This window comes from Vulpes lagopus, chromosome 4 (assembly GCF_018345385.1).
Source record: "Vulpes lagopus strain Blue_001 chromosome 4, ASM1834538v1, whole genome shotgun sequence".
In the NCBI taxonomy this organism is placed as follows: Eukaryota; Metazoa; Chordata; class Mammalia; order Carnivora; family Canidae; genus Vulpes; species Vulpes lagopus.
In genome coordinates this window covers 92,950,272-92,963,316 of record NC_054827.1, presented here as the reverse complement: position 1 = coordinate 92,963,316, position 13,045 = coordinate 92,950,272, and the positions used below count along the sequence as shown (strand labels likewise).

At 43.1% G+C, this 13,045-nt stretch overlaps 1 protein-coding gene across 1 annotated transcript in view; it reads left to right on the top strand.

Annotated features, from left to right (window-relative positions):
* Positions 1-13,045, top strand: part of CYFIP1 (cytoplasmic FMR1 interacting protein 1) — a 117,884-nt gene that overhangs the window by 78,774 nt on the left and 26,065 nt on the right. Inside the window, exon 24 of the mRNA XM_041751701.1 lies at positions 8,143-8,230. Coding sequence (XP_041607635.1) covers positions 8,143-8,230 — 88 coding nt within the window. The remainder of the gene's footprint in view (positions 1-8,142; positions 8,231-13,045) is intronic.

Genomic DNA, 13,045 nt, shown 5'->3' with positions numbered 1-13,045 from the left:
TGGTAAATTAAACACCAATAAAAGTTAATTAAAAAAAAAAAAATTGGCTTTGGCTTTGCTGCTGGGTCTGAGCATCCCATCAGGTATTGGTTGAATTGTTACTGGCCCAGAGTTTTGTGTCTCAGGGTGCTGATGAGGACTAGAACTGAGGACAGAAAGGAGGCCCTCCTGTGGTCTGATCAGGTCTGCTATTGCCAACATCAGAGCCCCAAGGGTAGATTTCTCTGTGGGGAGGCAGGCCTGTTCCCAGGTGCAAGGGGCTATGCCATCACACTGGCTCCAGGTGGCTGACATCCAGTCTCAGGCAGCAGTAGTGGAGATGTGGCCATGGGTTTCAGAGCCACAAATGAAGGAGCCTTTGTCAGCCTCCTCCAGTTAAGGGTCTTCTGAGCCTGGATGGGCACAATCCCCTAGAACCAGACTTTATGGACTACTCATCCCTGTTTAACTTCTTTTAAGACACCCAGTTTCCTGAAATAGGTATCTTCCGAGTTAGAGTTTGGATTAACTGAAAAAATATTTTTATTACATTAAAAATGTATCGTAATTATAGAAAAGCTAGAAATCATATATACATATATAGGGGAAAGAATTAAATCCCTAGAAATTTCCTTCATCAAAAAAATGGGTCTGTCTTCTGCAGTTTTTGCCATACAGTCAGATATACTGTATATTTTTTATTTTGCTGAAATGGGTGTTGTTATGTATACTATTACATACACATTCTTACCCCATGTGATATATCACAAGAAGGGTCATTCTGGGGCAGCCCCAGTGGCGCAGTGGTTTAGTGCCGCCTGCAGCCCAGGGTGTGATCCTGGAGACCCTGGACCAAGTCCCACGTCAGGCTCTCTGTATGATGCCTGCTTCTCCCTCTGCCTGTGTCTCTTCCTCTCTCTCTCTGTGTGTCTATGAATAAATAAATAAAATCTTTAAAAAAAAAAAAAAAAAAAGAAGGGTCATTCTGTGTTAAGATCTATATATACTTTTCTCCCTGAAAATCTGTTTAAGTCATGGCTGATGTTTGTAGGTCAAAGAGCTGTTTTGGTTAGTCCATTTGAAACCTTTGGAATTAATTTGTTACCTTAAATCATTTTTGGCTTGTCTGGTGTCTCCAAAGGTAACATGCAACAGAACCCCACTGTCAATGGGCTGAAAAAAGATGTTCCAATGAGGTCAGAATCAGGCAACACAGGGAGCTGTGATGTTTTTTGTTCTATTTTAGAATTTTTTTTTTTTTTTTTTTTTTTTTTAGCTATCTAGCATTTCTTCATCCTTTAAGGGATATCCCAGAGATCTTGCAAAAGGAGCAATTAAAGGTATTCCCTGTGCCTCCTTTATGCTTGCTGCATGTAGCACCCACTTGGCCCTGGTGTCCTTGGTGAGGTTCAGTGGGCTGAGCCCTCAGAAGTGACATGAGCTACTTAGAAGGACTGCAGAGGAGGGTCAGCTTTACACTACAATGAAAAGTCAGCATTTGCCATAAACTCTTGTGATAAATCGCTGTATTTTCTGAAAGACGCAGACATCTGAACAAAAGTTGGGTGAGAAGTGTGGAGTTAGGGAAATGGATCTGATTCTGAGTTCAAGCCTACCTAGGTGGGCCCTACCATGTGGGTGCCCTGTTTGGGGCTATTGACGGGGAACAGGCGGCAGGAGCCTCACTATCAAAGGCCAAGTTGGCAGGGCTCAGGTCAGAAAGCTGGTGCTAGTAATCCAGTGACCTACTCGAGGGTAAAAACCTCCAGGCGTGTGTCCGTTAAAGGACCCTGTGCAAGGAGCATTGAGGCATCCAATATATAACTGAAGAGAGAGGCCCTTGTTTCTTGAGACCACACGACACAATGTTGAATGCAGATGACTCCAAGCAGAAAGGACAGCACCGGTGCCTTCACATGCTGTGGCATATTTTTCCCATGGCCCACGCAGTGCTGTGAACATCCCTGTTTGCAGGTTGAGCACAAAGCCCACAGAGGCTGAGAGTGGATCCCACCTGTGTTGCAGGAGGCTGCTCTGCCCACCGAGGCTCCTGGAAACTGAACTGGAACCTGAGAAGACAGACAAAACTGTGTCACTCAGTATTTTTTTTTTTAAAGATTTTATTTATTTATTCATGAAAGACAGAGGGGGGAGGTGGGCAGAGACACAGGCAGAAGGAGAAGCAGGCTCCATGCAGGGAGCCCAATGTGGAACTTGATCCCGGGTCTCCAGGATCACACCCTGGGCCGAAGGCAGGCGCTAAACCGCTGAGCCACCCAGGGATCCCCCGTCACTCGGTATTTTGATTCCATACTTGAGGGTTTTCTAAGAGCTGCTTGAGGGAAACCTTCATTTGTTCTTGGCGTATCTACTGTTTTTGCTGCTTATTTTTGATTAGGAATTTTGCTGATAGCTCTGGGAAGTGGTTTAGGGTGGCCTGTGACTTAAATTTAACCTATACAGCTAATAGTTGTATGAAAATGCTATAGCTCTGGAAATAGGCCAACAGTTGGGATCAGAGTTAGGCTTCAGAGAGGAAGGCCATGGAAGAAGCAGTGTGTCCTCAGTGCAGTGTACCATGAAGCCAAGGGCATTATTTTGTCCCATTTCCAGTATGTTAACTTCTGCCCCTTTGTTAGGATGGTGGCTATCAGGTTTCAGTTCTGGCTTGTTATCAGTTGTCATTATGGTGCTTGAACAATGATTTCAAACTTCATCTTTCCGTGTATATTACTTGGCTTTCTGCTATTTGTGTTAACATTTGTTTGTTTACTATAAGTAAGGACTCAGGGATTCTAACTCAGCATTAGAATCTGTTCTATCATGACTTGGGTTTGTGGCTCAAGTTGGCCCCATTTTGGCCAGTGAGAGCCCCTTCTACCAGATTTTCTCTGTCTGCATCATTTTAGATGCTAGTAGAGCCAGGAAGCATGGCTCTACTTCCTGCACCACAAGAAGTTCCAGGTTCATCTTCTATTTCTCTTGCTCTGTCCTTGTGATTTGTCATTTCTACAGGATTCCTTAGAGTGGAGACTATTTTAGAACTAGGCTTACTATTTAAAAAGTAAGTCTGGGTGTTAGGTATGCTTACTGCTATTGGAATATCATTGTTTCTAGACCCTTTTGATGTTCAGAGCTAGAAGTACCAGATGTGTGCTGTATTAGGTTCCTCTAACAAACTATCACAAACCATGGGGCTTCAAACCACAAAAATTTCTTTTCTCAAAAATTTCTAATTCTGGAGTCTAGATATCCAACATTAGAGTGTCCACAGGGCCATGCCACTTCTCTGAGACTTTTGGAGAACCTTCTTTTGCCCCCTCCCAGCTCCAGGTGGCAGCTAGCAGTTCTCAGCCTTCTTTACTGTGCAGCTCTCTCGTTCCAGGCCCTGCCTCTGTAGACATGTGCTGTTGCCCTGTGTGTGTCTCTTTTCTTACAAGGACTGGAGTCATTGGATTAAGGAGCCGCTCCTCTTCAGCATGACTTCACCTTGACTAATCACAGCTGCAGTGGCCATGATCCCAAATAAGGATCACGTCCAAGGTGCTGGTCATTAAGACTTCAGATTTTCCCTTTGGAGACATAAACCAATAAAATGCATGCATGCACGGCTCCTCTGTAGCTGTTTACATATTATAACCGTGAATTCACACTAGTACCTTCAGTTCCAGTTCAGCACTGCAGGTGTCATTCTTGTTCTCTCCCTCCCTTTCCATTTCTGTAACTCCTTTCTACACTGAGAATCCTGTTTCATTATTCTTGGTTCCTGGATGTAAATAGTCTTGGTATATTTACTCTCTTGCTCAGTTCTAAAAAAGCAGAAAATGGCTTCAAAATTATTAATGCTTCCTACACAAGCCTACTAAATGGAATTCAGTATTTGTTGCCAATGCTTTTGTCTTTACATTGGGTGGGGGGCGGGGAGAATGTGTGTGTGTGTGTGTGTGTGTGTGTGTGTGTGTGTGTACGTGGTTAAAAATTGTTCGGAAAAAATGTGGTTTACGTATGCAATGGACTATTACTCAGCCATTAGAAATGACAAATACCCACCATTTGCTTCAACGTGGAGGGACCTGGAGGGTATTATGCTGAGTGAAATAACTCAATTGGAGAAGGACAAACATATGGTCTCATTCATTTGGGGAATATAAATAATAGTGAAAGGGAATAGAGGGGAAGGGAGAAGAAATGGGTAGGAAATCTCAGAAAGGGAGACAGAACATGGAAGACTCCTAACTCTGGGAAACGAACTAGGGGTGGTGGAAGGGGAGGGGGGGGTGACTGGGTGGCGGGCACTGAGGGGGGCACTTGATGGGATGAGCACTGGGTGTTATTCTGTATGTTGGCAAATTGAACACCAATAAAAAATAAATCTATTATTACAAAAATAAATAAATAAATAAATGAATAAATAATGAATAAATAACTAAATAAATAAAAATTGTTCCGAAAAAAAATAAAAATTGGGATAATGGAGGAATAGGGTTTGGATTTACTCTTTTGCCCTAAGCAAGTGAAAAATTAGACAAAATTTATGAAACCACTGTTTTCAGGCATTGCTTATTTCCCTGAGGGAAAGGAAACAAAAGAAGTGAGCCCTAAGACTTCCCTGGCTTTCTGCCTGGAAGCACTTCCTGGGCCTCAGTGTGGAGGGAGGGTATCCTAATATAGCCTGGAAGTCTTTTTTTTTTTTTTTTTAATTCTTTTAGTTTATTTTTTTTATTGGAGTTCAATTTACCAACATATTGCATATCACCCAGTGCTCATCCCGTCAAAGTACCCTCCTCAGAGCTATCACCCAGTCACCCCAATCCCCCGCCCACCTCCCTTTCCACTACCCATTGTTCATTTCCCAGAGTTAGGAGTCTCTCATGTTCTGTCACCCTCACTGATATTTTCACTCATTTTCTCTCCTTTCCCCTTTATTCCCTTTCACTATTTTTTATATTCTCCAAATGAATGAGACCATATAATGTTTATCCTTCTCTGATTAACCTATTTCATTCCGCATAATACCCTCCAGTTCTATCACGTTGAAGCAAATGGTGGGTATTTGTCATTTCTAATGGCTGAGTAATATTCCATTGTATACATAAACCTCATCTTCTTTATCCATTCATCTTTCGATGGACACCGAGGCTCCTTCCACAGTTTGGCTATTGTGGACATTGTTGCTATAAACATCGGGGTGCAGGGGTCCTGGCGTTTCACTGCATCTGTATCTCTGGGGTAAATCCCCAGCAGTGCAATTGCTGGGTCGTAGGGCGGGTCTATTTTTAACTCCTTGAGGAACCTCCACACAGTATTCCAGAGTGGCTGCACCAGTTCACAATCCCACCAACAGTGCAAGAGGATTCCCCTTTCTCCACATCCTCTCCAACATTTGTTGTTTCCTGTCTAGTTAATTTTCCCCATTCTCACTGGTGTGAGGTGGTATCTCATTGTGGTTTTATTTTTTTTTTAAGATTTATTTATGTATGTATTTATTTATTTATTTATTTATTTATTTATGATAGACATAGAGAGAGAAAGAGGCAGAGACACAGGAGGAGGGAGAAACAGGTTCCATGCAGGGAGCCTGACGTGGGGCTCGATCCGGGGACTCCAGGATCACGCCCTGGGCCAAAGGCAGGTGCTAAACTGCTGAGCCACCCAGGGATCCCCCTTATTGTGGTTTTAATTTGTGTTTCCCTGATGGCAAGTGATGCAGAGCATTTTCTCATATGCTTGTGGGCATATCTATGTCTGCCTCTGTAAAATTTCTGTTCGTGTCTTCTGCCCATTTCATGATTGGATTGTTTTTTTCTTTGCTGTTGAGTTTAGTAAGTTCTTTTTTTATTTTTTATTTATTTTTTTATTTATTTATGATAGTCACAGAGAGAGAGAGAGGCAGAGACACAGGCAGAGGGAGAAGCAGGCTCCATGCACCAGGAGCCCGATGTGGGATTCGATCCCGGGTCTCCAGGATCGCGCCCTGGGCCAAAGGCAGGCGCCAAACCGCTGCGCCACCCAGGGATCCCGAGTTTAGTAAGTTCTTATAGATCTTGGATACTAGCCCTTTATCTGATATGTCATTTGCAAATATCTTCTCCCATTCTGTAGGTTGTCTTTTGGTTTTATTCACTGTTTCTTTTGCTCTGCAGAAGCTTTTTATCTTGATGAAGTCCCAATAATTCATTTTTGTTTTTGTTTTTGTTTTCCCTGCCTTCATAGATGTATCTTGCAAGAAGTTGCTGTGGCCAAGTTCAAAAAGGGTGTTGTCTATGTTCTCCTCTAGGATTTTGATGGATTCTTGTCTCACATTTAGATCTTTCACCCATTTTGAGTTTATCTTTGTGTGTGGTATAAGAGAATGGTCTAGTTTCATTCTTCTGCATGTCAGCCTGGACGTCTTACTTGGTGGAGGAGATAGATTGGAAACTGAGGAAGCTGAAACAGTTGACACTTACAGGGGAGATTTGCAGGGCGGGAGAGGGGAGAGCTGCGTAGAGAAGCAGCTCCTGAGACCAACTCAGGGCCCTTTACTCTTTGCTCAAATATTAAACTGTATGGTGCATTGGTGAAACTCCACAAGGATAATAAAGAATAACTTTTTAGAGCTGTAAGCTATATAATTCACAGAATTAGAAGCCATTTGAGGCCCTGCCAGTAAGAATGGGGAAACCTCACTGAATACCTACCCATTTGACAGAATTGCCAGAGGGCCTAGTACTAGCCCTCAGGTACTGACCACTAAGCCACCCTAATTAGGAAGGGGTCCAGCTGACTTGGGAGCCGTTTAACAGCCTGGTCAAAATAACTCAACACTTTAAGGGTTAACAACAAAATCCAGACACCTGATGCTGCAGGCCACTGACCTGCCCTCAGACATGCATGTTGATTTCATGCGCTGGTGGTATTTTGCCAATTACATCCTTTTTTATTTTTTAAAGTGTAATATGTGTCAATCAAGTTCTTCAGATTTAATAATTAGCAAATCCTTATATTTTTCTTAATGATGGCTTCTTTATAAAAGTTTACATGTTTAAATGAACCATTCTGATTTGAGAGTATTAGCCAAGTTTGACATGTTTCCTTTAAACTCCAAGCATTTGATTTTCAGTATCCCCTAGTCCATTACGAGAGTGGTTATAAGCACTGAATTTCCTCATTTTCCCCTTGCCTTGAAAATAGTGATTTGAGTGATGACTTGACTGCCTGTGCCTGCCTTCCCACTCCTGTCCTCGAGGTCACTGCTGTGCCCAGAGGCCCAGCAAGGCTTGAGTGCTTGTTCATTACCACTTGTCAAAGGACTGATTTAGGCATGAAATGGTCCTGGTGCAAAGATACAGATGCAATGAAACGCCGGGACACCTGCACCCCGATGTTTCTAGCAGCAATGTCCACAATAGCCAAACTGTGGAAGGAGCCTCGGTGTTCATCGAAAGATGAATGGATAAAGAAGATGTGGTTTATGTATACAATGGAATATTACTCAGCAATTAGAAACGACAAATACCCACCATTTGCTTCGACGTGGATGGAACTGGAGGGTATTACGCTGAGTGAAATAAGTCAATCGGAGAAGGACAAACATTATATGGTCTCATTCATTTGGGGAATATAAATAATAGTGAAAGGGAATAGAGGGGAAGGGAGAAGAAATGGGTAAAAAATATCAGAAAGAGAGACAGAACATGAAGACTCCCTACTCTGGGAAACGAACTAGGGGTGGTGGAAGGGGAGGAGGGCGGGGTATGGGGGTGACTGGGTGGCGGGCACAGGGGGGCACTTGACGGGATGAGCACTGGGTGTTATTCTGTATGTTGGCAAATTGAACACCAATAACAAATAAATTTATTATTATAAAAAAAAAAAAGAAAGAAAAAGAAAAAGAAAAGGTGCTGGTGCCCATAGACCAGACTCTGTCCCGGAGTTTGGAGACTGTGCTTATGTGGTAGAAGGACACAGGTGTTCTCACTCTCTTGATGAACTCTGGATACATGTACTATGCTTGGGAGTATTTATATCTCATGGTATTTGATTTCTTAGAATTTTCCTACGTGATGATTACATCAGTTAACTGGAGGAAGATGTAACTGATGGGTAATGAAAAAGTTTTGAATTTTAAAGAACTACCATTAAATTTGTTTTCTTTTTTCTTTTTATCCTTTTTTTGTTTAGATTTGTTCGGACAGTATTACCATTTTCTCAAGAGTTTCAAAGAGATAAACAGCCTAACGCACAACCCCAGTATTTGCATGGATCAAAGGTAGGTTCTTTTGTGTTTATGTTATGATTTTTTTTAAGTTCACAATGAAGCACATTTTCAAGTTTAGTTTAAATCAGGTCAGTTGCGATGATTTAAACCTATCATGCCATATATGAAAGAAATGTTATTGTTTTCTTCCATTAGCACCTTCCTAAAAAGTACTGTAGTGCTAGGACAGCACTCTAGCCATCTGGTGGGTGTCAGGCTGGGCCTGGCCTCACTCCTGCCCCTAAAATCAGTGAGTTTACCAGCAGAGTTAAAGTTTTAAAAATAGCAAACCAGGCAAATGTGTGGAATAGGCTCAGGGCTCATCTCTGACAGAGGGTCAGAATATCTTGTCCAGGTGTGATGCCATGAAAGGAGAGGTGAGGTGAGAAAGGAGGGGCATGCAGAGGACAGTTGACATCCAGAAACCGCAGGCAGACAGGCTGGCTGAGGCCACAGAACATTGTCCAGTAAGGTAAGACAGGTGTCCAGCCTGAGGATGGCTGCATTTGCAACAGGTTAAGAGTATTAAAGGTTAGTGTAGTTAGTATTTAAAGCATTCTTACAGTGTGATAAGAAAAGATGTTCTATACTAAAAAGGAGACAAATGGAATGAGCAGATATTTCCAAAAATGTAGTAAAAGCTAGAAATAGATATCTAGCCTCACCAGTGATTGAAGAAAAATAAATGAGTGCATATGAACCTGTATGATTCTAGGAGACCATCTGCAATGCTTATCAATATTTAAATGTTCTCACTTGTGGGAAGCTGGATAGGCTAAGGAATGAATCAAACAAGTATAATGTGAGGTCCATTAAGGGGGTGGTCATACAACATTGTCATAAAAAATATGGAAGCAGCCCAACTGACCAGCAAGAATATTCCAATATCTGATTGTCTAGTGGAATGCAATACAGTTGTTAACAAATAATTACATAGATCTTATGATAGTTGTGGGACCTGTATTTTATTAAGTTAAAAAAAATCAAACTCCAAACAGAATGATCCTAATTACAAAAAGGTACATCCAGAGAAAAGATTATTGGCATACTAAACAGTGGCTGTCTTTGGGAGGGCTGAGTCTGAGAAATGTCTTTCTTTTCTGAATTCTGTTTATGATGTGTTTGCATTGTTCTCATTTGGGTTTTAAGTTGCCCTGTCCAATGTTGGTGTGAGTCTCAGTCTTCACAGGGCCCAACCTGTGTAGAGAAATGGGGCCTGGCCCCCTTCCCCAAGCATGGACACTAGCCCCTGTGGTCTCAGAGCCGTTAACGCTGAGCCTTTGCACTGCTGATTAATTTTGCTCTGAAGCTCTGAGGGGCTGAGGTTTGAGCAATATCTTCTCTGTGTTTTTTGCATGTTCTGCTCACAGGTGCAAAAATGTGTCTATTAAAATAATGACATAATAATGACATCTTCAGGTCCCTAGTGGTGGCTCTCAGGAGAGTGTCAACATGTCACTCTTCCCTTACAACTAGTCTTTGAAGACACAGGTCCTTGGCTCACCCTCCTCCTCTTCTCCAACTTCTCCAGGCTCATGATGTCATCTCCTTTCAGCTGCCCACTTCTGTCTTAATCACAACATCATAGCATTTTACAAACTGATGTGTCCATTTAAAGTTTTCATCCTGTCAGCCAAGAAAAAATGATAGATGTCTTAGTGGGACAAGCCAGAGGGCTAAGTAGAGGATATATATGGGGAAACCAGAGTTGGCAGAAATAGAAACTTCCTGTGTTTTGCAAGGATATGTGGAATTTCAAGCTGAAATTGCTGCCAACTCTGTGTTCTGCATTTGAGTGGCACCATGTTCTCCGCATGGTGTATGGAAAGGGCATGTCCCTGTGAACAGGTGTGCTCCTAGGATGCTGTGACAGAGCATGGGTTGGGTTTTGGAGAGGCCTTTTTCTAATGAGATCTGGATGCTGAGAAGAAACCAACCTTACTGAGGACCCTGAGGGCCAAGACTGTGTCACAAGATGGGGGTAGATGAGGGTGAATGGCAGGCAATTTAGGGCCAAGGTGGTTGGGGGGGGGTGGGTGGTCAGGAAGTGGACACAGAATGATGGCAGATGGAAAGATGTTACTCTAGTCCCAGCAAGAGGTGGTGTCTTGGACCAAGTAGCATTGACAGAGATGAAGAGAAGTAGATGGGTTCAATATCCAAAAGGATATTTTGGAAGTGGACTTCACTGGACTTGCTAATGCCCTGAAGATGGAGGATGAGAGAAAAAAAAAAGACCCAAAGATATTTCCTAAGTTTCTGGCAGTTGGTGAGTAGAGGTGTCAGTTTTTGAAGTCAAGGAGGGCTAGATTTAGGGAGGTTAAAGGGAAGAGGCCTTGATCCCTAGGGCCTGTGTCCTCTCCTCTTCCCAGGTCTGTCCATGCCACATGGCACAGACCTTGCTGTGAGTAGGGGAGGATGTTGCCCCACTGAGTATCTCTTCTGGTCACAGCCAGGCTGGCTTCACAATTTACTCAACTGAGGCAAGGGTTGTGGGAGTTGTGAGAGGGTGCAAGGTATGGGTTGGAGTATCACGTTACCCCACTTGGTTAGGGTCAGGACTTTTGCTGCCGTTTTAAGCCTCGTGTTGATGACAAGAAGTGAAGAATGCCAGGCGTCATTGTTCTGTCTGCTGTGTTCTAGGATTGAGCATCATTTTAAAAAATACTAAGTAATGTGTTTTTCTGTAGGCAACAAGTTACAGTCATTGTCTCAGGATTCACTCAGCAACTGTTTCCTATGCATGCGCTGTGACTTGGGCTGTGCCTGGCTTCAGTCAGGGAACATGGTTCTTGATGCAGCAGGATGTGAGTGCAGGCCCTGCTCCAGAGAGGCCTGAAGTTGTTGGCTGGGTGTTGGGGTGCAGACAGGCACCAAGAGCCAAATACGCCTGGTCTGAACAATGGAGGGCACCCTAGCAGGTTTGGGAGCATGACCAGTGGGGCAGGGAAGGTGGAAAGGAGGCTAAAGCTGTTGAGACACAGGCCAGGGACCCCTAGACTCCTGCCTTTTTCCCTCCTTCTGCTTGGCCAAAGATTTCTCACCTGCAGAGGAGTCCCCAGTGGTACCTGCTTCAGAGAAGGGAGGTGGGAGATGAAAACACCTGGCTCAGTGCTGCCACTGGGAAGTCCCTCAGGTCAGACAGGTGATGCTTGTGGTGGGACATGAGGCCCAGACAGTTAACAGACTCTGTCTCATACCCACCCCCAAGTGACACCCAGACTCTGTGGACCCCAAGAGAAGCCTGTTGTCATGCTCTGTGAGCTCCTGGTTGAGTGGAACTAGCTTGCCTAATAGCAGGTTCCCTTTTAATCTCAGTGTAATCAAGGCCAGGACACAGGTCAGGAGTTAGGGGACCCCTGACCTACAACACGACACCTTTTAATGCCTCTAACCCATTATTTCCCAGTTTTTTTAAAATGTGAAACTTTCATTTCTGTCTTCTTTCCTCTCACTAATAGATGGCAGCTTGAACTTGACTGTGGTAGGACCATGCCCTTGGAAAATGGAAACAAACTATAATTCTGGCTGGTGTATTAGTGCAGGCTGCCCATCTCCTCCACTCCTCTAAAAAGGCATGAGGTGGACAATTTCTTTTGGTGGGGTGCAGAGAGAGGGAATCTCAAGCAGACTCTGTGCTGAGCACGAAGCCTGATGCAAGGCTCTCATGACCCAGAGATCATGACCTGATCTGAAATCAAGAGTTGGACACTTAACCAATGAGCCATCCAGGCACCCCAAGGTGGATAATTTTTTAAAGAATTAGAATGTAGAGGCACCTGGGTGGCTCAGTCAGCTCAGATCATGATCTCAGGGTCCTGGGATCGAGCCACATCATTGCAAACGGCAAGATTTCATTTCTCTTTTTATTTAAATTCTAGTTAGTTAACATGCAGTGTAATATTAGTTTCATGTGTACAATGTAGTGACTCAAGACTTCCATTCAACCCCCAGTGCTCATCACAAGTGCACTCCTGAATCTCCATCACCTATTTAACCCATCTCCCCACCCACCTCCCCTCCAGTAACCATAAGTTTGTTCTCTTAGTTGAGTGGTTTTTTTCCCTTATGTGCATCTGTTTTTGTTTCTTAAATTCCAGATATGAGTGAAATCAAATGGTATTTATCTTTCTCTGACTGATACTTTAGCATACTCTCTAGCTCCATCCAAGTCATTGCAAATGGCAAGATTTCATTCTTTTTTTTATGGCTGAGTAATATCCATTGTATATATATGCCACTTCTTTACCTGTTCATCAGTCAGTGGACATTTGGGCTCTTTCCATAATTTGGCTATTGTTGATCATGCTGCCATAAACATAGGGGTGAATGCATCCCTTCGACACAGAATTTTTGTATTGTTCGGGTATACCCGGTACTGCAATTGCTAGGTCCTAGGGTTTTTCTGTTTTTTACTTTTTGAGAAACCTCCACACTGTTTTCCAGAGAGGCTGCATCAGTTTGCATTCCCACCAACAGTGTAAGAGGGTTGCCCCTTCTCCACGTCCTCTCCAACATCTGTTGTTACCTTTGTTGTTGATTTTAGTCATTCTGAGGGATGTGAGGTGATACCTCATCGTGGTTTTGACTTGTATTTCCCTGATGATAAGTGATGTTGAGCATCTTTTCATGTGTCTGTTGGCCACCTGTATGTTTTCTATGGAAAAACTGTTCATGTCTTCTGTCCATTTTTTAAACTGGATTATTTGATTTTGGGGTGTCAAGTTTTATAAGTTCTTTATATATTTTGGATATCACCTGTTTATCAGATATGTCATTTGCAAATATCTTCTCCTATTCTGAAGGTTGCCTTTTAGTTTTGTTGTT